This window comes from Diabrotica undecimpunctata, chromosome 3 (genome assembly GCF_040954645.1).
Source record: "Diabrotica undecimpunctata isolate CICGRU chromosome 3, icDiaUnde3, whole genome shotgun sequence".
Classification (NCBI taxonomy): domain Eukaryota; kingdom Metazoa; phylum Arthropoda; class Insecta; order Coleoptera; family Chrysomelidae; genus Diabrotica; species Diabrotica undecimpunctata.
The window spans coordinates 162,009,272-162,036,861 of NC_092805.1; the positions used below are offsets into that span (position 1 = coordinate 162,009,272).

The 27,590-nt window shown below is 33.7% G+C and overlaps 1 protein-coding gene across 9 annotated transcripts in view; it reads right to left on the reverse strand.

The window, feature by feature from the left end:
• Nucleotides 1-27,590, reverse strand: part of beta-Spec (spectrin beta chain) — a 105,613-nt gene that overhangs the window by 41,732 nt on the left and 36,291 nt on the right. For 8 of the 9 annotated variants that reach the window (XM_072527419.1, XM_072527418.1, XM_072527415.1 and 5 more), the window contains exons 2-3: nucleotides 25,958-26,117; nucleotides 259-4,394 (exon numbers count right to left, since the gene is read on the reverse strand). In XM_072527419.1, coding sequence (XP_072383520.1) covers nucleotides 259-4,394; nucleotides 25,958-26,087 — 4,266 coding nt within the window. In that variant the 5' untranslated portion in view covers nucleotides 26,088-26,117. Of the gene's footprint in view, nucleotides 1-258; nucleotides 4,395-12,636; nucleotides 12,788-25,957; nucleotides 26,118-27,590 lie in introns of those variants that run through there. The other variant, XM_072527414.1, reaches the window with a different exon arrangement.

Genomic DNA, 27,590 nt, shown 5'->3' on the forward strand with positions numbered 1-27,590 from the left:
GCTGCCCAGAACGAATAATGTCCCGTAAGTCGTCATGTAACGAACGATAAAAAGCACGAGAAATATTGGCTAAATTGGATATAAGATTACCGCAATCGAAGTTAACTTTATAAATTTATCGTTTTTTTGGCATAATCATAAAATAAATAACCAAAAGAAAAAAAAATATTAGTCGAGAAGCGAAAATTAAAATAGGAAGCATACAAAACTGTTGAAATTCGCATATATTTTTAGGAAACATTGGCATTAAGTACGTACCTGTTGTTTTTGCATGAGAATGTTGACAGAGGCCAAATCGGCACCAGTATCGTCGCTTTCGATTTGTTTTTCGAGATCGTTCATCCACGAATCGATATCATCGCAAGTTTGGTGGATAAGTACTTCGCGGTTAGCGTCAAAGAGGCGTTCGCCCTTCTCTTTCGTCGTTTGCTCCAATACATCGAACTGATCTACCATATCTTCGATCTTTGGTTGAATGTGACTAGCATATTCTGGTTTTTCTTTAGCCAATTCTTCGGCAGCTTTTTGGAGGTTATGGAGGCGTTCTTTGTTAGCACCAATCTCGGCTTCGAAAGCTTGATGCCTTGTCCATTTCGAGTGAACAGTCTTGGCTGATCTGTAGGTTTCGTCTTGAGCTGTAATGTGTTTTTCTTGAATCCATTCGCCCAATTCATCGCAATCTCGTAAGAATTGATGTAGCTCCAATTGATCTCTAAGTCTTTCCAGGAGCGCTTGAGCTTTCTCTCTGTTGGCCATTCTACGTTCATCAATATTGTCAGCTCTTTTAGTGATCTTATCTCCAGCAAAGTGCCCTTCATCGCCCAATCTTCTTGAGAATTCTACAACGCCATTGATTTTGTCATCATTAGCTTCCATGGTAGCGAGGAATGCTTCGTGGCGTTTGAGTGAATTCTCAGCTTGTTCCAATGTTGTTGGACTCTCATCTTTCGCCAAAGTGTGTTCTTGTTGGTTGAGGATAACTTCGGCTTGTCTGGCATCTCTGTCGAGTAATTGCAAACTGAGTGATTGAGAAAGTAGCTGCTGTCTGTTCTCCCACATTTGATGAATTTCGTCCCATCCGTCTTTCAATGCCTTTAGACGTTCTCTCAAGAACATATACTGTGGATCGTCTTGAGTAGTTGGCTCTGCTGTAATTCTCTCTCCATACTCCATCATTTTCGTGTAATCAGATGTGTAGTTGTCAATCTCTTCTTTAATAGCTTGGTGTTGAGAAAGTAGTTTCTCAGCTTCAGAAAGGGAGCTTGGAGTATCTTCAGAAGCGATATCTGTTTGAGTTTTGCTAAGCCAAGCTTGGAAGTGATCCAAATCACGAAGGAATCTGTGAAGATCACCAGCTTCTTCAAGTTTCGAGTCTCTTTCTTTCAACATTTGAGTCAATGTCTCCCAAATGACCTGAATTTGAGTAATACGTTCCCTAATAACAGCTGCTTCTTCGGGATGTTCATCAGCGATACTATCAGCTTCTTTTTGAAGTGCAGTGAGTTTAGCTTGAATAGCTGCCAAATCTCTTTCCATTCCTGAGAGACGACGTTGAAGAGTCATAATACCTGTAAGATCCATTTCCAAACTGTCTGTTGTTTGTAGTATTCTAACTTTGTCTTCAATCCAAGTTGTAGTTTCGCGGCATTCGATGTGGAAAGTTTGAACGCCATGAGCAGAGTTAAGTTCTTCTTTTTTAGCTTCTGCTTTTTCTCGTAATTCGGCCCATTTCTGGTTAAGGTGATTTTGCCTGGCAGTGATTTCTTCTGAATTGGGATGCTCAACGTGTAATAATTGACGTGCTAATTGGTTGACTACAGCTACGCGGGAAGCATTACTGTTCATTTCTTTCTCGAAACCGTCATAACGATGTTTCATAATTTCAACATCTTCAATATCTCTAGCAGGAATCATGGTCTGTAACATACGATCCTTTTCATTGATCCATTGCTCAACTCCATCACTTTCTGAAAGAAGTTTGTATAGTGAAAGAGCATCAAGCAAGCGTTGCTTTCTAAGTTTGGCCAATTCTAATAATTCTTTGTATCGGTTGTCGATGGAAGCAAGTCTTTTATTGACTTCTGGTGAGTTAGCTACTTCTGGTCCCAAAGCTTCTGCTTGTTGGTGTAGGGCGTCAATGACACTAACATAGTTCTTAAGTTCTTCGGTAACATCCTTGTGTTTCTTGAGCAGAGATTGTGCGTTACCTTCATTTTGTCCAACATCTTCACTAGATACTAGTCGTAAGGTATCTAACATCCAAATATCAATATCATCAGCATCAGCGAACAGTTGGTGATAATCTACAGCTTCTTCTAATCGCTTTCTACGGTAAGCTGCTAAATCTAGAAGATGCTTCCACGCGTCACGGATTTCATTTAGCCTTTCTTGGATCTTTTCTGCACCAAAGTGGCCTCCGTTGATGAGTTCTTCGCCAACACCGAGGGCCGCCTCTAACTGCGACTCATGAGCAGACAGTTCATTTTCAAGGATCTTGTGTTTGCTAAGGAGTAGGTTGACTGTAGTAAGGTCATGACCAATATCTGATGTAGAAACAATTTGTTCCTTTTCTTTAATCCAGTTATCTTCATCAGCCATATCCCAATAGAACTGCCACAATTTCTTACTTTCTTCAAGGCGGGTTCTTCTTTCAACGGCAAGTCTTACTAACTGCGCGTAAGCTTCTTCTAATTGTTGGACACGTTCTAATACTAAGGCAGGATCGCATGGTCTATATCCTTCTTCGTTTTCAATATCGACGAATCTCTGTGACTGACTAGCGACTGCTTTTACTCTATCGCCGAGAATGTTAATGTCAGCTTCAAGTAGATTGTGTTTTTGAAGTAAGTCTTCCACGCCCATCAAATGTTTACCGTAATCGTCGGTAAGGAGACGTTGTTTCAATTCCTCCATGGCATCTAGAATGTGTAGCATTTCCTGGAAGTTCTGTTGTAATTGAAGTGATATATCTAGACGAATTCTACGTGCTTTAAGCAATTCCAATAAGTAATTCCATAGTCTAAGAACGTTTTCTTTTCTAGCATTAATTCTTTCCATATCGTGGTAATTTTCAGCTTCTAATTCTCCAGCTACTGATACAACAGCTTGGACTCTTTCTTCATATGCAAATATGTCAGTTTCAATAGCTTCATGTTTCTTGGCTGCAGCTTCGACGGCTGCCAATTCTTGACCGAAGTTATCTTGCGATACCAGCCTTTGATTTTCGCTTAACCAAGTTTCTCTCATGCTTGCCTTTCGGTTAAATCTGGCAGCTAGTTGTTCAAGTTTTTCTTGGCGGATAAGTTCTTCTCTCAACGCCAGTTCTCTTTCGTGTTCGGATTTTTCTAATCTTTCCCAAGCTCTGTTGATATCTGATATCATTTTACCTTCTTTAGGAGTGTAAGGTCGTTGATTGTTTGCTCTCATTTTTGATTGGAGTGTAAAGAGCAAAATTTCTAAGTTACCTTTCTCGACGAACTTTGGTGGTTTCTCTACAATACGGTAGTTATTGAATTGGCCTAGTTGAGCTTGAACGCCAGCTAAACTATTAGCGAAATTTCTATCACCTAGAGCTACTATTGTTGCTTCGATCCATGCAAGCAAATCGCTTGTTAGTGATTCGTATTCTTTGATCATTCGTTCGTTCTCCATAGCTATACCTACTACTTTACCAATACGTTTTCCTTGTACGGTCTCTTGCTTCATCTTACTGAAGTAGTGATAGTAAGTAACTACGTAAGTGATTATGGATTTTTCGTCTGGTTGTTCTACAAAAACGTCTTCAGCATCTAATAATTTTGTGAGGCCTAGTTTGTCTTCAGCTACATTAAAAGCATTATTGAGGTTATGGATGGGGCTAGATTTGGACAACTTTTCGAAATGAATAAGATCTGGACGATGCTTGTGAATAAGAGCGTTAAAAGCAAGACCGTCACGCCAAGATGTTGTAAAGTTTCTAACGTTAACATTATTATAACCTGCAGTCTTCATTTGACACCACAACAGAAGTGCGTCCTTAGCAGATTTAGTTTCTTGATTATCAGTTTCTTCTATTGTGATGTCTTGAATTTGGAAGCGAAGGATAATGGTCCATATTAGACCCAAGGAGAGGCGGGGATTTCCGTCTACTATATCGTGGGATCCCATATTTTCTAAATGAACGCGCTGTTCTCTTAGGAACTGTAACGCTTTGTCTACGTTTTCTAGGCAGTGGATACGCATTTTTCCTTTCGTAGGACGAGGCAGTCGTTCTCCGGACAGTACTTCTAGGAGTTTTATTAAGTTCTTGCCGTCTCTCATGTCGATGTAGAGGTCTGAGATACGAGCGTTCACTCGGACCAAGTGTGAGTTCACCCATTTTTGGAACGTTTTCTTTTGGACGCTTTCTCTTTCGTCTAAAAACAAAAAAATATGCATTAAAACCATGAAACCCAAAAATATAAAGGAAAAATAAAAATTAACAGTTTGATAGCCGTATGGACCAAACACCAAGTTTACTGCAACATATTTGCGAGTAACAATTAAAACTATTTTTACGTTCTTCTTCTTAAAGTGCCTATCCGTTTCGGATGTTGGCGATCATCACGGCTATCTTTACTTTATTTATTGCAGCGCGGAACAGTTCAGTGGTAGTCGTGTTATACCACTTTCGCAAATTTTGAAGCCAGGAAATGCGTCTTCTTCCCGGTCCTCTCTTACCATTCACTTTCCCTTGGAGAATCAGCTGGAGAAGGCCGTAACGTTCTGGATTTCTCATTACATGTCCTAGATATTCCAACTTTTTAGTTTTGACGGTCATGAGAATTTCACATTCTTTCCCCATTCTACGCAGGACCTCCACATTAGTAACTCTGTCAACCCAGGATATACGTAAGATGCGCCTATAACACCACATCTCGAAAGCTTCGAGCCGATTCATAGATGCAACAGTCAGTGTCCATGCTTCCATTCCGTAGAGCAGAACTGTGAATATGTAGCAGTTCAATAGACGGCATTTTGTTTTTAATGATATGTCTCGACTGTTGAAAATGGTTCTCATTCTAACGAATGCTGCTTTTGCTTTTATTATTCGCTGTTTAATTTCTGTTGAGTGGTCCCATTGGCTATTTAAATTGGTGCCTAGATATGTATATTGCTCGACTCTTTCGATATTCTGTTGGTTGATTGTAAGTTGAGCGTTTAGTATTGTTTTTTTACTAATTGTCATACATTTGGTTTTCTTTATGTTAAGAGCTAGTCAGTATCTGTTGCTGACTTCTGTTATGCGATTATTTTTACGTAGGAAGATATAAAAGATCATTTAAAGATATAAAAAATACTTCAAAGAAAAACTGTTTTACAGTGGAAAATAGTGCACGAAACTTTTTTAATAAAACCATACTGTAGTATTGTATAATTATCTGAGCATGTAAACCGACGTTTATGTCGTTATCGCGTGTTAGAATTCGTATTTGATGTATTGACACAGATTTATCAATATGATTGAAAATTCAATATTACTATATAAATTATGTGGAATATGTTTAAAATACGGGAAACGAAATTCTAATGAGATCCTTAAAAGAATTTGTTTGTTATGAAAAACTGTTTAAAAGATATTGTAGCTGTTTGCTGGAAATTAAGGGTTCTTATGTGATTAAGTATTAGTCTAATAGTTACAAAAGTTGTGTAGTATCTACACCATTTTCCATAGACTACTTACGTAAGAGATTGGTTTGCAAAATTTACAGGCTGCGGAAGTGTTTGTATATGGTCCTGTTGATTGTGTACAGCATACCAGCAAAGTACAAGTCAATTAAATTTTGAATTTTTTATATTTGATTTTATAATAACAGGATTGCATTACACATTGGCTACATCTTGTGATGTGATGAGAGTAATTACTGAGATTTGTTGAGAAATAACATCAAATATTACTTAATATTTACTTAACTGGGTTCAGATAATTATTTTGTAAAAGTGAAGTGTCCCACTTCTTGAGGCAAGAGTGCTGAGTTAGCAACTCGCGTGTGATTGCCAGAATGTACTTTTACTTTTCGATTAAAGAAAGGAATCAAAGAAATAGAAAAAACTGCATCGCAGCTTAGTAAGATGTGTGTTTATTCCTTAATTACTTAGCATTGAAAAGAACCTACCACCGGCAACCTTACAATATGTTCGATTTTTGATACAATGTTATAAAATCTTTTGAAAAAAAAAATATAGAAATCAACTTTGCACATTGCAATTTATTTGAAATCCAGTTTTAACTTGTAAGCCTGGAGCAAAATACCTACAAAAAACTGTAAGAATATCACATAAAGGCTCATATGGCTGGTACGGCTCTACCTCTTTTTATTGTTAGGTGTACTATCAGGTTGTCCGTTTTCAGTTTTCATTACCTTGAATGCTATGTTATTGCTTTTCTTTACATATCATGAATTCACAATAATTAATTGTCTCCATTTTTTATTAAATTTTGATAGAAACTCGAATAAAACATTTTCGTTTAGATACCAAACAAGGCACTCTAAACGGTGAAACGATTATGATATTTGATCGAAAACTACGTTTGGACTTACTTGAATTTGAAACAAACTTACAGATTTAATACAAAATCACCGAGTATTTCAAATAGAACATTTAATTTCTAGTAGACTAAACATATAAAACAAATTATGATGGGGGAACTAGCAGCCAGCTCCCAATACGTCGGCCTAAAAATGAATATGAAAAAAATAAAAATAATGACACACAGATGACCCCAGACGTATAACTATAAATGGCAGTGAGATAGAACAAATCCAGGAATATATCTATCTAGAACAAATTGGAAATATGTTGCTCAGGATAGAGACCGATAGAAGGAGTTGGAAGAGGCCTATGTCAAAACATGGACGACAGAAGGGTAAGAAGAAGAAACATATAAACGACAAATATATATCAAAATTTTATAAAATTGGACTCATGAAACTTTGTTTTTTACCAACTCAAACATGGTTTGTAAATGGTCAGAAGCTTAGCTCTCTTAATAAAAATTTCAGGGTATTTTTACATATACGATATATGATAGAGATTATTCGTTCTTAAAAAGTACATTATTCTTACGTAAATAATGTAATGAATATTAAAAATATACAACCTAAGGAGAAACGATAGGAAAAGTCTAAAAAAAGTTCGTTAACTATTCTCTTATATGGATTTTACTTCAAAAAACATCGGAAAAAACTTGACCTATATTCGCACCAATAGGGCGGAAAATCGAAAAACCACTAATATCGGAAAGACATACTTTATCCCCTTCAAGTTTGCTAACAAGTTCTTGATTGATAAGTGTAGTGGATTTTGCTAAATACAAAAAAAGTTTTTCATCAAGGTATATAAAAATCAGCTTTTTTAAATTAAAATTTGTAGACGAAATTTGTTTTTATTAACACGACTGGATTAAAAATTGGAGGTATTTTTTTTTAATAGTAGTAGTTTCTTCTTTATAAGCAATTCTGCTTGTTCATTGGTGAATTAATACCTCTATGGAAGGTTATCACTCCATCTTTTACGTGGCCGTCCGATACTTCTGCTGATTGGTGACATCTTTTGCTATTTTGATGACACGGGTCTCCCCCATTCTGCTTGTGTGGTTATTCCCATTCTTTTTTCTATTTAGTGTCCATTCAATTATACACTGTAAGTTACATTGTCTTCTAATGTCTTCACTTCTCTTTCGATCTCTCAGCGTATTTTCTGTAATTCTTCTCAGTACTCTCATCTCTGCCGTTTTCAGTAGCCTTTATGCTGTGGCTGTATCGGGTATTGTTTCTGAGACATATGTCATTATTGGTCTTACACTGGCCTTACTAATTCTTGACTTCATCTTAGTGTTAATGTGTCTGTTTCGCCATATAGTGTTATTAAGGCATCCTGCCAGTCTATTTGCTTTTTGTGTTTGATCTCTCACTTCTTTGTCCAGGTCTCCATAGCTGGACAGTATAATTCCAAGGTATTTTACTTCCAATACTTGTTTAATACTGATGCGATCAATTTCTATTGTACATTTGATTGGTTCTTTGCTGATTACTATTGTTTTAGTTTTCGGAGATGAGGTTGTCATATTAATTAGTTTGCTCTTATTTTAAATCTGTAGACCAATCTTTGCAGACTATCTTCATCTTGGGCTATCAATATTGCGTCGTCTGCGTAACAGAGTATTTTCACTTTTTTTGTTCTCCATTATGTATTCTCTTCCTTTGTTAACGCTTTTGATGATTTATCCATGAATAAATTGAAGAGCATGGGGCTCAATAAGTCTCTCTGTCTTATTCAGCTGCCGCTTCCTATAGGTTCTGTAACTTGTCCATCTATTCTGACTTCCATTTTGTTGTTTTTGTAGATGTTTTCAATAGTTTTTATAATATTTAGGGGAATTTCTCTATTATACAGAAGATGGATTACATCTTCTGTATAATGCTTTCTTTAAGTCAATCAGACACATAAATGCTGGTCTATTATACTCTAGTGATTTCTCTGTATTTTGCTTTATGACGAATATTGCATCTGTACACGATCTTCTAATACGAAAACCTGTTGTTCATCTGCTAAACTTATCCTCTGATTCATTAGTTCTGATCTCCTGATTCATTTTAGGTTAGGTGTGATTTGACTGGATCATAGACATATAATACCTAGACAGCGAGCTGCAATCTTAACCCATTCCCCCAGTGCGACACAGAAAAACATGCGAGCGGTCCTTGCATCTCTTTTTAATGGACGGGGTCTATCGACCACGTGACCTTCCCATTGGAGATTATTTGGTAATGGTAAAAATTAAATTAAGACAAGGAATTCTTGTTTGCCTATATTCCTATATTATTCATTTTATGGTAACATTTTTTGCAGATTTATCTTTTAAAAAGTTTAAACAATGGGTTACGAACGTGTTAATTTCAATGATTGTTATTCGGCGGCATTACGTTTCACTTTTTGGTGCTAATTAAGATGATAATTTTTATTTGTTTTTATCGGCAAATTTTTAATTGGGTACAGGAATAACCATGAACGAGTTATCAAAAATAGATATAATATAACTGGATGATTAATTGCAAATTCTGCGTTTGATAGAACATAAACTACTTGTTTAGACATAAATTACATTGGATTATATAATACCGTGAAAAATTGTGCCTTAAAATTAAGTTTTAAAATGGTTTAAAGTTATTTTTAGGTTTCATGTAAGGCGAAATAAATATTTGCAATTTAAATTTTTCTTTTTAAGCAGTGGGCACATTAATCGTGTTTGTCAACTAAAAATACACCTATGAATTGCCTGTAATGATTTAAAGGTACGAACGATACTAAAGAACTACTTCTTTCACACGTAACGAAACGGAAAATACTTGGAAAACCTTTTAATAAACATATTTTCTCTCTTTAACTGAATAATAAACCGGACTAGACAACAGAGGGAGAATATCAAACCGTTTTTTCGATAATAAACCAGCTATTCACAGTAAAACAAATTCTAAACAAATAGTGATCATACGACATTGAGGTTAATAGATTTAAACAGGCCTACGACTCAATTACCCTTCCATCACTTGCACCGTTTTTATTGCAGGTAAATATGGACAAGAAAATGGAGAACCAGTTACTAAAATGGTATGAAGAGATAGACAGTAATGTGACACCATTAGATTGTAACACAGTATCCACAATACAGATTCTGAGCAGTCCACACAAGATATACCCAGTGCTACTGGAGATGCCATGGAAGAAACCGACAAAGATGATGGTTTTCCAAGATTTTATGGCAAAGATAAAACACCATGGTTGAAACAAATTACGAATTACGTAAAAGCAAAAGCAAAAGGCCCCAAACTATATTAGAATGCTGGAAATTGTCTTTCTCGGATGCTATGATCAAAAATTTTGTAAAATATACAAATCTAAAACTAGATATGATGAGAGTGTGGCCCTAGGTATTGTCCTGCTGTTGACTACGAGGAAATGCAAGCATTTATGGACTTTTAGCCAATAAAACAGCGAAATATGGAATTCAGATTTATGTCTTAGTAAGTAAGCAACGAAACCAAAATATCAGATAGGGTTACAAACAATCAAATGGTGAATGTTACAAGGTTTATGCAGGTCAAAATAGTAGAAAAACAAGCTAGAAAACTAGAGGAGCTGGAGACGGTTAAAAGAAGTTCAAGAAAATATAAAGGTGAAAAGAAAAGTATATAGTTTTTTCACACCATGAAAATATGAAAGAGATAGACCAAAGAAGTTCTTGTAGGGGACAGATTTACAAAAAAACAAAATATTGCTAAAAATTTGGACAAAGAAAGCCTTAAAATATATAATGCTATAATCTGTGTAATAAATCGTAAAATTTATGACAATTGGAGGTACAGCCAAGGTGGAAAACTCCCCAGGATAAGATAATATGTATGCATAACAATAAAAACCACTTAAGGAAGAACATCTAGATACTATCCTTTTATATGCCTATCCAAAACTACATGTGCGAAATCCTACAAAGACCACCGGCTGATAAGCCCAACGAGTCACTTTTTAAAACTTTTTTTTTGTAATATTAAAGTAAAGACATGCGAAGAAGTCATTGGGTAAAGTCAGTTTTAATTAAAAATGGACTTGCTACGAGTAAATTTATTTAGTACTTCTAGTTCCAGCGAATATGATATACTTTCAGCAAGATGGAGCACGATATTATTACCAAATCAATGTTTGGCAGTGCCTCAACCGAATACTTTCAAATCTGTAAATAGGGAAACGAGGATTGATGAAATGGCCAGCACGATCTCCTGATCTGATGCTATTAGACTTCTTCTTATGAGGTTATGTTAAAAATACCCCTCGACTTTGTTGACTTGAGAAGACGAATAACGCTTGCGATTAGATCGGTAATGCTTAAGATGCTGAGTAACGTTAGAAGAAATATCTAAGATTAGGATGTTGCCAAGTCGTTCGCGTCGAGCATTGTAAACATCTCCTACATTCACATTAATGTATTTTTTAGTTTTTTACATTATCAAAAAATAAACAGCATCACTTATTAGTTTTTCAGTTTGTTGTAGCAAATTTCTGTACTCAGATAATTTTCATTTTTTTTAATGTTATTTTTGCAATAAATCTGAAAACACTTAATATTTACAAAACAGTTAAAGATAAGTATAGGACATTGTAGATGAGATATATCTACAATATTCTGAGGAATCCAAAAATTTAATAATTTGTAGGGTGTGGTATTTGAAATAGAAAAGTTAGTATTTGCCACTGTTCCATGGTACACCCTGTATGAAGTTTTAAACAATACCAATCGACGTGTTCGAGCGTTTTTTTAAACACGCTCCCATTTATTTATTACCGAATTTAGTTCTTTTGGCTATTTCACTCTATATATTAACGAAAGGATTGTTTTTCCCGTTTCATCTATTAAGAGAAGGCATTCAATATCGTAAACATGAATTAATGATAAAACATATTTAAGAGTTGGGAATAGATGGTAAGGGTACAAGAATTATCGTCAATCACTAATGAAATAAGACAGCAACAACAAATCTTCAAAACTACAACGAAATTAAAGTTTTTCTCAATAAAAAAAATCAAGAAGACGAAAACAATAATTATAGGTAAAAATAATTACCCAAATTCAAAGTTATGCATAGCTGAAGAACACATCGAGAAGGTTGAGGAGTCTAAATACTTAGGCTCGCTGCTAAATGATAGTTGGAGGCCTGCAATTGGAATAAAGAGCAGAGTAGAACAAGCTAGAAATGCTGTCATTTCTGACCAAGATTCTTACTGATCTCAGATTGGACTTCCTACTGAGATACAAGATGCACAATAATAAGTGTTTTACAATACAAACAAACTAACAGACTAAACTAACGTTTAATCGGTTCTGTTGTACGAAATCGAAGCATGTACGTTAAAGCTAAGATCCATGAACAAGCGTGAAGCTTTTGAAAAGGATCTGTGGAGAATGCTAAGAATATATGTCAAAAATACCAAAGTATTACATATCTGGTAGCAAACAAGTAAGAAAGTAGTTTTTCTGGAAGATTGTGAACTTATTAAATACATAAAAAGTAAGAAAGCTGCATACATACGGTAAAAATTACAAGAATAACGATACGTTTTTAAAGAACTAATACTATAAAGAAATATATGTGATATAATCTAGTTCACTAGCCGCATTCCGCTAATTAATCTCAGAAAAGGGTTATAATAAGCATATTAAAGATTCAGAAAAGGGTTGTAATAAGCATATTAAAGATTTTGATATATTTTTCGAAAAATTAATTTAAAAGCAAATAGATTAAGAAGAGTAAAGGCAAACACAAATGCAAACTCATATGTGGCTACATACAGTTACGATTTTTTTGTGCAGAAATTTTAACTCCTGAGAAACATTTAACAAAGCTAGCGCCACACCCTAGAAACCGTTACATTTAAAATAGTAATCAGTTCTATAAAAAATGCAAAATAAAGCAAGACAACTTTAAGGTCAAAATAATTTTTCTTATCGTTATCATTTCACTTTCTCTATAATTACACTTATCAAAAATATCACTTTCATTTAATATAAGAAAAAACATTAAAAACACCGATAACTTCACAACTTTACAAAAACAACAATACCTCTTAACTCCCTCACGACTTGATCATAATACAGGATATGATGATCACTAGTTTTTTCTTCGTACACCCCCAGCAACGTCATTTTTTTTTTCAAGTGTCACTATCAAGGATCATTTCAAAAACTAGGTTACTAAATTAACTAGAAGAATATAGTCTATGGTATTCGACAGGAAATATGGTTTTGATAAACAGTATCGTTGATAAGTCCATTAATGTCGTAAACACGGTTTATCAAGAACACTACTGGAACGTGCAATAAAACGAAAGGCTTATGCTGGTCAGTTTCTAGATAAATTTTTGCCGCGTACAGTGAAGAATGAATATACGTATACCGAGGGGGTCAAAAATTAAACCTGATTAAATATTTTTATTTAAATAGGTTGACGAAATTTTTTATTTAATTTATTTAACTTAACTTTAATTTTTTCTTTACATCAGTTTCTACTAAACTCATCATTAGATAACGTAAAACATACATGTTAGCAAACCCAAGTATGTCAGTCACTAATTAGAGGAAATTAACAAATTAAACCCTTGACTATGAAAGGAACTTTTTGGAAAAGAGTGTTGCTTTTTGGTATATAAAGCCTGAAACCTAAAATCATTTATTGGAGCTATTATAGCGGTTGTCAGACTTGTTTATAGTGGACAAAGTTGTTCCACGAGTTGATCCATGTTCCGAATGGTTTCCGCGGTTAGTACAAATTAAACGTACAGCTAAGATTAATACTATTACAGGAATTAATATTAAATTCAACAGTCTTCCGGGTTCAACCACGTCGATTATCATTGTGCCGAGCTTTCGACATCCTCTTCGATGTCTTCTAAAGGGCTTCCGAGGTCTCAGTCTCCCGAGCCCCAGACAATACTACACTGTAGATAAATTTTATTTACAGTGTAGTACAAAGTACAAACTTATTAATGTTATTATTAAACTTATTCCCAATAAAAATAGTAAGCTGCCATTTACATCAATTCGCTCAAATTTGATTGTCTTAGCACATTTTTAAATGCTAAAAAAGACGACAAGTCAAATAAAAACAATAAGTTTGGCAACAATGTTAACCTCTCTTTTTAAAGTAGATACTATTTTAATGGGAATAAGCCACAATTGAAGGTTAAAGTAAGTTTATTTGACGTTTCAATTTCCTCTTCGGAAATCGTTATCAAAACACAAACATTATAAATTAAACAAATTTTGTTTTTTGTTACTTGGTGAAAAATTCTTCTAATAATTTAATTTTATCTGACTCATTTATATTGACAATTTAGACATATATTATACATTTTAAAGTAGACGACTTTAAAATGATATTGCCAATATTGCCGAGTTGCGTTCCTAGGACGATTTCATTTTAAGATAGTTCATTCGATTACACGAAATCAATTTTAACTTGAGAATATCCGTCAGAAAAAAAAATCATAGAAAGCAATTCATAAGGATATCGCATAAAAGATGGCTACAAAAGAAGATTTCGAAATCTCTAGAACTAATAACTAATGGACAATTCGATCACAGAACACACCACCCAACAAGAAGCGAAACGAAGGGCTTTTTCGCAATCCAAATTTCTGTGGGAATCCGACATGTTCTAAATAGTTTATCTGTCAACCTATAAAAATTGAAGTTTGTTTACGTATTGACAAGTGTTTTAATACTTTTAATACTTTAATTAACTCTCAAATTCAATCGCTTTTTATCGGTTTTTTAACGTACTAAAATACTTTTAGTATGTTAATTTGTTTGTTAAAAAAAAACAAATCGATATTTTTGACTTAAGACCTTTTTACTTATCAGTACAGAATTGATACAATTCATACAGACAAAATACAATTCATACAAAACAGATCTACTTAAAAAAACACTTGTTTTAATACTTGTTTTAATAATTACTTTGTTTCTCAGTGTAACTATAACTTTACTACTGTTTTGAACGACTTCCTCATTACTTTTCTTAGTGTACTAAGTAGTGTAACTGTCATTCTCCCCCGAAATTTCTGTCCTACGAACATCAAAGGTACCGACAAAGCTTTCGCTTCTTGTTGGGTGGTGTATTCTGTGATTCGACTAAAATATCTATAGCCTGTAACTTCCACGCTGCATATAAGACTCTAATCTAAAGTCTACACTTTCAAGTCGCTTAAGCAATTTGCAGGCTGCAAAAAAGTAGCTTTGCATGGGTGCCAGGACATAAAGGAATTGTCTGCCATGAGATTTCTGATAGTCCTACTGAACAAAGAGCTCCATTACTTCTTTTATTGAACAGAATTAATACGCAAGCGTGTCCGAAATCCTTTACATCTGAAATGATTTTAAACATTCATTTTTGTCTAATTATTAGATCTAAGTCATACTAAATTATAAGACTGTGATTTAAATATTATATAAAAGTTAAAGAATTTCTAAAAGTAAAAATCACTAATAGAATAATTATGAGATTTGTAACGTGCTTGCTTTTATCCCTATGCATCCAATATTTTTAAATGAGCTACAGAAAAATCACGCTGTGTATTATAAAGTATAACTCTACAAACGAATCGTCCTCTCAAACTCTATATAAAAGTTAAAGCTGTACAATACTGTATCGTGTGACAGTGATAATTGAAAACAACTCTATATAAAAGGAAATATCAAATTTCGTAAATGACCATCCTTGTGTTATATTTGATATTAATTTTTGGCTCAAAATACCAGTCATTTAGAATCAGTTATTTCTAATATTTTTGAAGTATTTAACATTTTCCAAGTACATGAATTATTTCTCAATTAGTCTAATGATTTAGCTGACTTTATAATAGCCAACTTTTAATGTACATACATTTCAAATAATATTTAACTTTTAGACTTTACTCTAATGAGGTATAAAATCTAAAAATATATAATTTCGAAAGTATTGCTAACGATACAGGTACTAAGTGCAATTGTACAGTGGTTCTAAACTTTTTTGTCGACAAATTTGTTAACGAATTCTTGACACTTTTGGAAAATAGAAACATATATTGGGGAAATAAAATTAAAGATGAGAAATAGTAGAAAAACCTAAAGACGAAATTATTAAAATAGTTCAAGTCTACTACAAGTTACACAGAACAAAACAATTGATGGATTCGACCGTTACTTGATGGAAATTCATTTTATGTAACAATAAAACACTGAAAACTTTGTTTTCAAAACTTCCACAAAATTTATTTTAAATTCTTATCACTACAGCTGTTTCGGCTAATTGTCTTTCTCAAGTGATCTGTTTTTGGCATGGGTTTACACTTTATAGTCTCTAATGAAATAGGTTGAGGAGGGGAGAACTGTTTGTCTCAAGCTGGTCATTCAGAATTATATCTGTGTTTTTTAATTTGTTGATTTCCATAGATTCTAACAAAGATAGCTTAAGGCCTTTATTTTGAATGTGTAGAATTTTAAATTCGTCATTAAAAGAATGATTATGATCTAGAAGGTGAAGTGCGTATGTAGAATCTGTTTTTCTATTATTGAAAGCCCTTTTATGTTCTGCTATTCGTTTATTAAAATTTCTACCTGTTTGACCAATGTAAGTTTTTGGGCAGTCGCCACATTTAAGTTTGTACACACCACTGTGTAAGTGTTTTTATGTTGGCACTTGTTGTTTTTAATATATTTGCCTAGGTTGTTATTTGTTCTGAAAGCTGGTGTTATTCCTTTCTTTTTTATGCGTTTGGCTATTTTTGTTGATATTTTGCCTGTATATGTAATCGAGCAGGAGGTACTGGGTTTTTTCTCTGGTGGTGGAAATACTAGAACAAAACAAGACCTCCAAAATAAAACAAAAAAAAACTGAACAGGAAAGCGACAACGGAAAAACATAAACTCAAACTACATCCTGAAATCAGTAAATAAAAAATTAAGAAGGAAATGGAAAATAATAAAAAAACTGGAAAATATTAAATCCCTTGGAGCCGTCAGTAATTTCTTTAACATTTTTGTTGCATTCCTAGAAATTTTAAGAACTACCACTGCAGATAATCCTTATCAATTCTACATTGTTAAAGAACATTAATCTTGAATGTTTTCACATTTATTATGATTCATTTCCTTGTTGTTTGTTTCCAACGTTAACAACGCGCCATGGTTATCTTAACGTCCTAAGAATGTACAAATGGCAATTTAATGTTATGTCAATGATAAACAAATATTTAGACTATCTTTTATGACTGGTTCAGAATGTATATGTTTAAGTAATAAAATTTCTAAATACCTTATTCTCCTTTACCGCCTATTAAAGTGTTTATGTCGGCTATATATTTTACTATTTAAACAGAAAATTGGACTTTTGATGGGCATTTTAGTGACTACATAAGAGTTTCTTCTTTAGAGAAGCATTTCACACATCTCAAAATGCAAATGAAAGAAATGTACCAACAGGGACGTTAAAAAAAACTATTATCTAAAACTACCTCACCGTTTATTATAATGCATGCACAATAAACTAAATAAATAACGGGTCAAATAGATGAAATTTAAATTTTTAAACTTAATAATGTCTCTGAATATTGTTTTGAAGCTATTTTCTTGTGGCATTTTAAAGTAATTATTATTTTAATTTGAATAAGCCACAATTAAAGGTTAAAGCAAGTTTATTGACGTTTCAATCCCTGTTGCAGTTTCGCAACGGTATATAAACATTTATAAAATATTAACAGACTTTGTGGTAGTTTTGATTCTCCCCGTATTCCAAGATTCCGTGTACAAAAATACAGCTGTGTTAAATGACACAGACGTGTCTTTGAGATAAGAATGAGATAAGAGACGAGTTACATATGCCATATGAGACAGACGTGTGTTTTGGTTAAGAGTACCTGACACACTTCGCTTCGGTCTTGTGATAGAGTCGAGTATTATCTTCCAATCGACACAGATGTGTGTGTGTGGGTTAATAGCAGCGCTTCCTAGGGGACTTCGCTGCGGTCCTAGCTTCGAAGACAGTTCCTGGTGTAGTAATGGGCCAATTTTGATTCCTGAATTTCACCGAACCAGATGGTTCGCAATCCATTCGTGGCTGAAGCCGTTTCCCGGGGTCAAGTACAACTTATATAAACCATTACAACACGTACGTTTACTGTGTAGAATCGTTACATTATTATTCAATTATTTGGAAGTTGAAATTGTTTGTGCTAAACTATATTTCACATTATATCGCGTGTTGAACATTTTAACCGTTTGAGAACATTTTACGTTTGGTTAAATGGTTATTACCTTTATCGTAGATTTGTATATTTATTAGATTGTAATAATTTCACTGTTCTTTTTTTTTTGTATATATATCACAGCGTTTACGTGATGAGTTTACTAATTGTATTAATTTCATTATTAATTTAATGTATATTTTATTACCGATTATAGTTTTAAATTGAGTTCATTAACATTTGTATTACGTTCAATATAATTCATATACTTTATGTCTGATTGCATTTTGTGTACCTTTTATCAACAAGGTTTGTTCATTTTACCACGGATTAATTATATTATTATATGTGCACATATTTTTTACTATTTAACGTCTAATATCAATTTATGCGTTAATTTTAATCATACTCAACCATAGCAATCGAAATATCAAATTCCTTTGTAAAGTGTTTTTAAAACCTATTCATCGACATCCTGCATCCAGATATTCTTGTTTAGTTATAATCGTATGTTTGTTTATGTATATTTATGTTTGATTTTACTTCTTTTTTCAAATAGAGTTTATATAGTCTACTCGTTTATTATTTTTCTATAGGGAATATACATACCCAATGCGAAAGGGGGAAACCAGCGAGTTCTACTAGATTGAACATAATATATATTCTCTCCCCTTTCTGATGACTCCAATTGTTATATTAATGTCATCGTATGTGCAGAACGCAACAATCTCCACTTCGGAAATCGTTCTCAAAATACTCAGAAAGTACAATACTCAATTGTGACTTAAACCCATCAAAATAATAATTAATAATGTCTCGGTTATAACGCAGTATTCAATATAATCAGATTTGTTCTGAAATATCTTTATTTGATATATACTTACAAAAAATCCACAAAAAAAAAACAAAAATGAAGCGAAGGGAGAAGACAAAACATAATGTAAGTTTTTATAAATAAAATTTAAGCAAAAAACTACAACTTAGCTTATTATGGGAGCAGATATAGCTAAACAGTCAAAGTATTTTATTATTTTGCACTCTCTTTAAAGAGTTTGAAGATGTGGAAATTTCTGAATAGTCAAAAACTCAATCTGCAAATCCAATATCGGATGATAAAATATCCACTATATTCCTCTTTATGGCGCCGTAGCTTGGGCTGTTAATGTTGACTTTTGAGCGTCAGTGCGTAATTGATTAGCTACACTTATACCTCTAAACTAAAACAATTGACACTTTTGGAATTACAAGTTTAGAAGACATTGACATTTTGACAGTTTGAGTTATAAGAACTGAAAGCCAGTAAAAATTGAAGAACACAGCATATTTTATAGTTTTAATAGCAGGTTTAGATATTCATTTTAACATTTTTATTTAGTAAGCTACATAACTCCTTATTTTAAGGTGGTTTTAATAAGACATTGCGTAAGTAATACATTTATTGACGCATATACTAATCGGCGAATGATAATCGCAGGAAGTAAGTTATTTCTGTACGATTTTATTTTTTATAATTAGTAAATGTATTATAAATATAAATGTTTTCAAGTGTTTTGAAGCCCAATAAAAACCACGTGTATATAAAATCCGTTATAATTGTCTAAATAAGTGAAAACGTAATATCAGGTCATTAGAACATTTAAAAGCTCCTGTAGATATTCGGTTTTGTCAACGGACGTAGTCCCATTTTGAACATCCCTGTTTGATACTCTTTTCCTCCAGCATCACTTCACCACTTCACACACACACCCTCTCAATGTTGGAACATCCAGGAAAAGTTTTCTGCATACCACCGAAGATATTACTGAGCCAGCCCTAGAGACTAGACTAAGCTTGTGGAGAGCTCAAAGTGACAACAGTAAAGAATGGATGATGCTCTTCGAGAACCTCCCACCTGGACACGAAGAAGGGTGGGCGATACAAAAAGCGCTTGATAGACTTCGAACTGAGATGGCGAGATTTCCCTTTGAATCGGCCCTATGCGACTGTGGAGACGAGCAAACCACAGAACACCTTCTCGTTTGCCCTTTATGCCCAGCCACATGCTCAATGCAGAGAATGCTGTACCAAATGCGCTTGATCAACTGTGTACCAGTCGTATTTTTATTTTTGTCTTGCCCTAATTTTATATACACGGTAAGTCATGAGGATCTGTACATACTCCTATCTCGTGTGGAGGCTACTATGGGGAATAACAAATGACTACTTAAAAGTGTCTGCTTCCATTGTTCTGAATTGAGTTGTGAATTTTGACTGAAATTTCAATTGGCCATAAGTTTTGAACGGTAAGTTCGATGCGTCTCATGTTTTTGCTGATTAATTGGAACTAGAAAGAATCAGATGTGATTTTTAAAAATAGTTAGTTTTGTACATAAAAAAAATTTCACCCTATATACGGTTTTTGAAAACTAAAAAGAATTTTACAAATTGGAAAAATATTCAATTAAAATGGCATATTTATTGTTCCCTACAGGATTATTGAATTTTTAATGAAAAAAATTAAATTTGACTATGACTTAAAAGTTTAGCAAAGTGAACCAGATTTAACAAAATGTAACTTTTCTTGTAAAAATTAAATTTTTTTGAACAAATATTTAATTTAAAAGCATTAAACTCTAAAAGTATTACATAACCTTTTATCCAATTTCCAGATTTTAAAAAGGTATAAGTTGCTTTTTTCATCTCTTCACCATACGCACTTATTTAGATTTCTCTTTTTTTTAGACAAGAAAAAAAAAGAAGCAGGAAAGGATTACGATAATGGAAGCAAGTGAAAAATGCAGTAGTTACAATAAGAGTATTTGCAATTACAATATACAAGTTCTTGCAAATAGGACACCAGGAAAACAAAGAAATATATAGTAAAGCTAGAATAAAGCAAAAAACGGAAACATGTAATTTGTGGTTTATCACAATGAAATAAAATATTCAGCGCGAAACATGCCATAAAAATATTTTCAGAACTACAGGAAAGAATGGTCAATAGGATAGGGGCATCGATGAAAAAAAGTTCTAAAAACTTGTTTATGAACAGGGATATTCAAAATGTAAGATTACATTTACTCGAACTCCAATAAAATCCATATGTGGCATAAAAAGGTAAAAACAAGTTAGTATCGACTTCGCAGATCGACGTCTAAATTTGGCATACGATCAAGACGACCATGAAACACTTATGAGACGAGAACATTGCTACAGAGAAAAGGTGGAGTTATTCTTAATAAAATCGATGTTCACTTGGCAACGTTTCGTGTTTTTATGACTTCAATAAAGTTTTTTACTTCCTCTAGATTTGAATCGTAAAAGAGATTGAGCGAAAATGCAGCATTTAGAAAAAAGTTTATAATGATTCACTATTAGATTTCAGGCAAATACGATAACCAAAAAACACTTAAAACTAACGTAACTAAAAATACGGTGAAAGGAACGAAATAAGGATAATGTATAATTTGTTTTTGAATATCAAAATACATTTATGTACAATCTTCATACCACATGCTAGCCAAATGACCAATACTTACTAGCAAAGTATTGAACAATAGATTAATTTCTGGGACATAGGGAGACAAAATATTGTCAACGCCAGAACACAAAATTTTGCAAAACGATGATAACAGGCCAAAAACAAGAAATTAACAATTGCAAAATACAACACCAATACATATATTACGTCATTCAATAAGTCGCGAGCCTAACTTTTAAAACAACATTTTTTTTGTAAAAATTATTCTTTATTCATCAAAATAATCTCCTTTAGCGGCGATACAATCATTCCAACGCTTTTCTAATTTTTCAATGTCTTAATAATTGTAAAACAGTTTATCTTTGCCTTTAAATAGGCTTCAGTTTTGGCGAATACTTCCCCATCTAAGAGATATAACTTGCCACGGAGCTGTTTTAATAATACAGCCTTTACATGCAGCCATTGCTGCTGCTACTCGCGTTACCCAATGTCCTGTCCGAAATAATTCCACGGCAGCATTTAAGGCAAATGACAGCTACATACAGCTACCACAGTGCTGCACCATCAGCAATGGAGGGCATAGAAATTACTGCGGCGACAGCTCTGTGTGTTTTAAGTTTACAAAATTATCTTAACGTTTTAAAAACAAATAAGGTAGAAAAAAGAAACAACAACAATGTCGAAAAAGTCTTTTATTTGGATAATAATCTGAAAATGACTTCTTCAAACATTTTTCTACAGAGGAAATATGAGAAACTTTTTCAATTGTGAGAAATCCGTGGAATGTTTTAACTTTTGCAGAATGTCACGCATAGATTTTGAATTTTTGCTTCAGAAAATTGAGCCCATGATAAAAAAAGAGACTAAAGTAAGAATTTCCAATACCACCAAAAATAAGCTTGTCAATATCATTACGATATTTGACCACTGGGGACAGTTACCAAAGTTTGCATTATTTATTTAAATAATCATCACCAGCATTTTCGCTGATTGCGCCAAACCGCATTGGGTACATTGTCCTTTTTTTGTGGTCTTTATGTGAAGAATCCCACAAGAATCTCTAACTAGCATATAGCTCTAAAAACTTCAGCACAAACAACAATTTTTTTCTGCAACAAATGAGGCTTTTTCTTTAAGATTTCGGTCTTCGGCTCCATTGATGCAATTCGTCAGCTAATTAAGGATGGCCGCCGTGTAACATACCGCGAGATAGAGCCATCTTTGAGCATTTCAAATACCTCGATCCAACAGATGCTACATGTAAAACTGGGTGTCACGAAATTGGTTTCCCATTGGATCCCTCATTTGCTCACAGAACAGCAAAAGCGGTTAGCGTCAATTGGTATCGAAAAACATTGGAACGGTTCAACAAAGGAAGCTCAAAAAACGTTTATAGTATTGTTAGTGGTGATTAATCTTGGATTTACTAATACGAAACCGAAAAACGCCAATCCGCAGTGTGGGTATTTCACGATGAATAAAAACCAACAAAAGTTATCCGTTCTCGAAGTGTGTCAAAGAAATTGATTGCAACTTCTGTGTCAAAATCTGGTCATGTGACAAAAATTCCTTTAGAAGATCGAAGAACGGTTACTTCTGATTAGTATGTTACCGTTTGTTTACCAGAAGTTACCGCGAAACTCCGACAAAGCAACACACAACGGCGAATCATCCTACATCGGGACAATACAAGAAGTGCTCACATTGCCCAAAAGAAAACAAGATGATTTTTTGGAGCTTCAAAACATCGAATTGTTAAATCATCCACCGTATAGCTCCAACCTAAATTCCAAAAACTTCTTCACGTTCCCAAAGATCCAGAATTCAATGCGTGGGCAGCGATTCCAGTCGCCAGAAGAAGCCATCGATGCCTTTAAAAACAGCGAATTTACAGGTGTCAACTGAAGACTGAAATAACTTTTTTACCAATTGCAATTGAACGTATGAAAAACATATTTTGAAAAGCAATAAAGTACTTTAAGTATATTTTGTCTTCAATCTACAGTCTCTGCAGAAACGAATAAAACAAAAGGAGTGTTAGGTAACTTTAAGAAAACTGATTGAAAAAAAAAACCATATTAATTTATTACAGTGTAAACGATAATTCAATAATCAAATAAATGACGACCTGGAGAAGAAAAAGTAAACGATCGATTAAAATTATGAAAATGGACACTGACAATTGCTGGGGGAAAATTGGAAAATGGAAAAAATCACAATAACAAAAATTAAATTATTGTAGTGCCTTGATTTTTATTGATAAAAAGCAGAATGATTTAAACATTTTAAAATTCTACCATCATTCGCTGGAAGGCGATTCGGTAAAACTGATAGAGAAATTTCGAAAATTTCCCGTGCATGTATTTCTGAAAGGAGTTCGATAAAATGCAGTTCATTACCTTGAACCTTGGCATATCAATCTAATGGGGTGAACGTACCTTTCGATACGTTTACATTTATAAGTAAACAATTGATATTTTTAGTTACATGCAAGCGGTCATATGGATGATCTCCTTCAAATTGATACATCGCCAACAAGATCTTTAAACATCAGTGAAATCAAACGTTTGAGGCATCGTGAATATTGTTAAAAATGAATTATTTTAATACAGTACCTGGCCAAATTATTAGGCCAAGCATTAAAAATTTGCATTTTTTAAAATTAATAATTTTTATCAACAGGAATGTTATTATTTTTTCGCATAGCAACATTTAACATAGTATGGTAACATTATTGTACTATTTTAACGTTGGCAACACCGCGCTATCCGCCATTTCTAGACAGCATTGCGTCCTGTAAACTAGTGTGCATTTTATAACCTCAAATACTGTCTGTGAACATTTGAATTCCGAACGGTTTTGACCTGAAATTTTATTGCAGAGGTGAGTGATTTATCCTTTTTTATTATTATTTTTTAGATTATAAACATATGCAGTGAAGTTATTGGTATAATTAAGGGTATTATACATTTTTAGATGGGGAAAACGCTGATCTGTCACCAAAACGAGTAGGCCAGGTATTTGGACTCCTAAAAGCTGGGCAAATGTCTCAAAATGAAATAGCAGCAATGGTAGGAGTATCAAGAAGTTCTGTAATGAATATAAAACAGAAAATTGCCTCTGGAGTCAGTTTGGATCCAAAACTTCATATAGTAAATTTTTCCTTGCTTGGCCTAATAATTTGGCCAGGTACTGTATTTCTTCTGATATTCAATCGATTAGAAAACAGCTGTTTTTCTTCATTTTATGAAGTGCAGATCTGCAAGGAAACATATAAAACGGGCATAAATTATAACCAGTGAAGAAAAGAGAGTATAAGTAGGGTTACCACATTCATTGGTACTTATTGGTACGTTGGTGCCAACCAAATAAGATGTACGTAGGTCAAATCACTTTTTATTAATTATAGTTTTTAAATATTTTCCACTTTCCCTTCTTATTTCCCCTCACTCGTCCATTAGATCTCTTAAATTTGGTAACGTAAGATATTTAACTGAGTAACACAAGTTATAATAATATATCTGTATTTTTACTAATGTATCAGCCATAACACAAACACACAAGAAATATGGAACGAACTACAGAAAGAATTTTTGAGGAAGTACATCAGAGGGTGCATAAAATTTACAGTACACAACAGAAAATGATATGATGCAAAAATGAAGCAGAAACTTCAAATGTGTAGGTACGAGAGAAACACCTAAAAATTTAAGACAAGTATACAAATACCGAACAAGTTTGAGTAGAAATCAAATATAGATAATATGGAACCAATAGAAGCAAAATCAGTTCGGAAAATCCTCTTTTAAGCTGTTAGGAATACATACAAGCAAATGTACAGCCTCTGGATTTGCGGCAGATGTAGAGAGAGGATGAAGAGATGAGACCTTGACTTTAGAAGAGGTCAAACAAGCAAATTAGAGTACAGAACGATATTAAAACAGTGATAATCTTCACATATCAAGGAGTCAAACCGTACACTGGAAACCATCAACTATCGAAATCATATAAAGTCATCATTAGACGAATAGTATGTTAGGGATGTGAAAGGCGAGTGGTGACAGAAAACATAAAAATATAGCCGATTTTAGAAAGATGGTAAAATTCGGTACCAAACACCAAACAGGAGACCAGTAAAAGATTGAAGAGTAAAGTGTAAATGAGGCACAATAGAAGAAAAAAAATCAGCCATTACATTTCATTGTCTGCTTTTAGTAGCCTTTCTTTGCAAATTTGCTTTTAAATCAACATTTTTTCTACAAAAAGACGAAACTTATTGCATTTGAAGGTAAATATCCCATACGAACCAAAAAGAGTAATTGGCGATCATCCATTAGAACAAGTCAGTCATTTCAATTGCGTAAGGTGTCACAAGAACTGGATATTTACTTTAATGTAGATTACAGAATAAACACTTATGTTATAATACACATATTCTGAATTTTGAAAAACTTTTTATGAAGGACATTCTACGAGTATCAAACAGTTATCTTGTAAATCCGTAAAATAGTTTCGAAACACAATTCAGATAACTGCCTTAATCTGGAGCCTTCTAAAAATTGCAAGACATAGCCAGACGTTGATAAAGATGTTAAATGATAAAGATGATTTGTACGTGAAATGAAATCTTGACTGTCTTTTTAATTTTATAGTTATCTTTTAATTTACTACAAATTCGCTATCGTTGGTAATTTGAACGCTTACCTGCTAAAGCCTTGATTCTAGACCTTTCGAAAAGTCTAGACGATGAATTACCCCCGTCGTATTCGTAATCTTCGACAATTTCTTGTTGCAAGGTGGGGTCCCACCTCACTATACTGATGTCCGTTGTCATTGTTTAAAATTTACCAGCAAAGCTGGCTATCTGTAACAAAAGGAAAAATTTGTTAAAAAACAAGACAAACCAGAAATCTCCGATGTATCATCATAAAACTCGTTATAAAACTTAATTTCTATGAGTAAAATAAGAATTATTCACAAATGTGAGAATATTTATATCGTAAATGAATAAAAAAAAAAAAGCTTCGGCAGTTGTGTCAGAGTAAGGCAAAAGAACGCACACATTGTGCCAAGGCTATAATTCCCAGAGTTCGCCATCTCTCTGAGACCTCGCTTAGGCAACATTTTTCCTATGTGCCATACATCCCAAGGGTAAGATGGTGTTACACCTAGGGATTGGCAAGCGCAGTAGTTGCATGTTATGATAAAACAGGTGTGGTGCGGTTCGTTTATGATTTGTTGACTGAACAAAGGTAGGTACATGTGTCTATGTATATTTCCTGTTTGTGTTATGTTCAATTAAAACGAAGTAAAGATGGGAAATCACCAGGATCTGATTTAACGGTCTTAATTTTTTACGGTTACGTCTTTAGTATCCCCCTCTACAGAGTAGAAAGCTGGAGTCTTACAGAAGATACCATAAACTAACGAATATTGAGTGTCTCATATATACACCATACAACTAACATAACTATTTTTCAGAGGCTAAGAAAAGACAAAGAAATTATTAACACCTAAAGAACAGAAAATTGGCTTACTTTGGTCACATTATGCGTACAAGTAAATACCTACTTCTATAGTTGACTCTACAAGGCAACATTGAGGCGAAGAGGGGCACTAGATGCAGACGTATATCCTGACTGGAAAAATCTTAAGAAATAGACTGGTCTAACGTCAACTGATCTATTTCGAGCTGCTGTGAGTAGAATAAGATGGGTCAATGTGGCCACCAAATCACTAGAAGATAAGCAGCTTTAGAAGAAGTTATGTTCAAACAATGAATCTACTGTCGCCCGGATGGTATGCTTTGAGTTTACTGCAAGTGTTCATTTATTCACAGTCCTGTTGACCTATACATTCATATGACGTTCCCCATTAACCATTCCGTGTCGGAGATAAGAACCTCTCCACCCAGTCTGCCCGTGCGTGTAGTCCTATAAAAGTCAGTTTAGGACCCATCCACGCAGTCTCAGACCGGCACCGAGTTATATGCATTAATTTTGATTATTCAAGAGAAGGTACTATTAAGGGAGACGCAAAATGCCTTATTGGAACAATTGTTTGATTGCAGCTCATTAGAATTCTTTAGAAATGAGGCTAATGAGTTTTTGGACAAGACAGATCTGTGTGTTGGTTGTTTTGTTGCTTATTTCCTATCGTTTTGGATATTGTATTGGTATTGTTGTTATCTTTGAATCCCCTCTCGTGAGTGTTTCTAGATAGCTTGTGTTGTTTTGTTGTGTTATTTCTTCTATCTTTGTTGTCCTCCTGAAATGCATTATTATGGGAGTAGGTGTTTCGGGCTGTATCAGATAATGACTTGATAATTCCTTTTTTG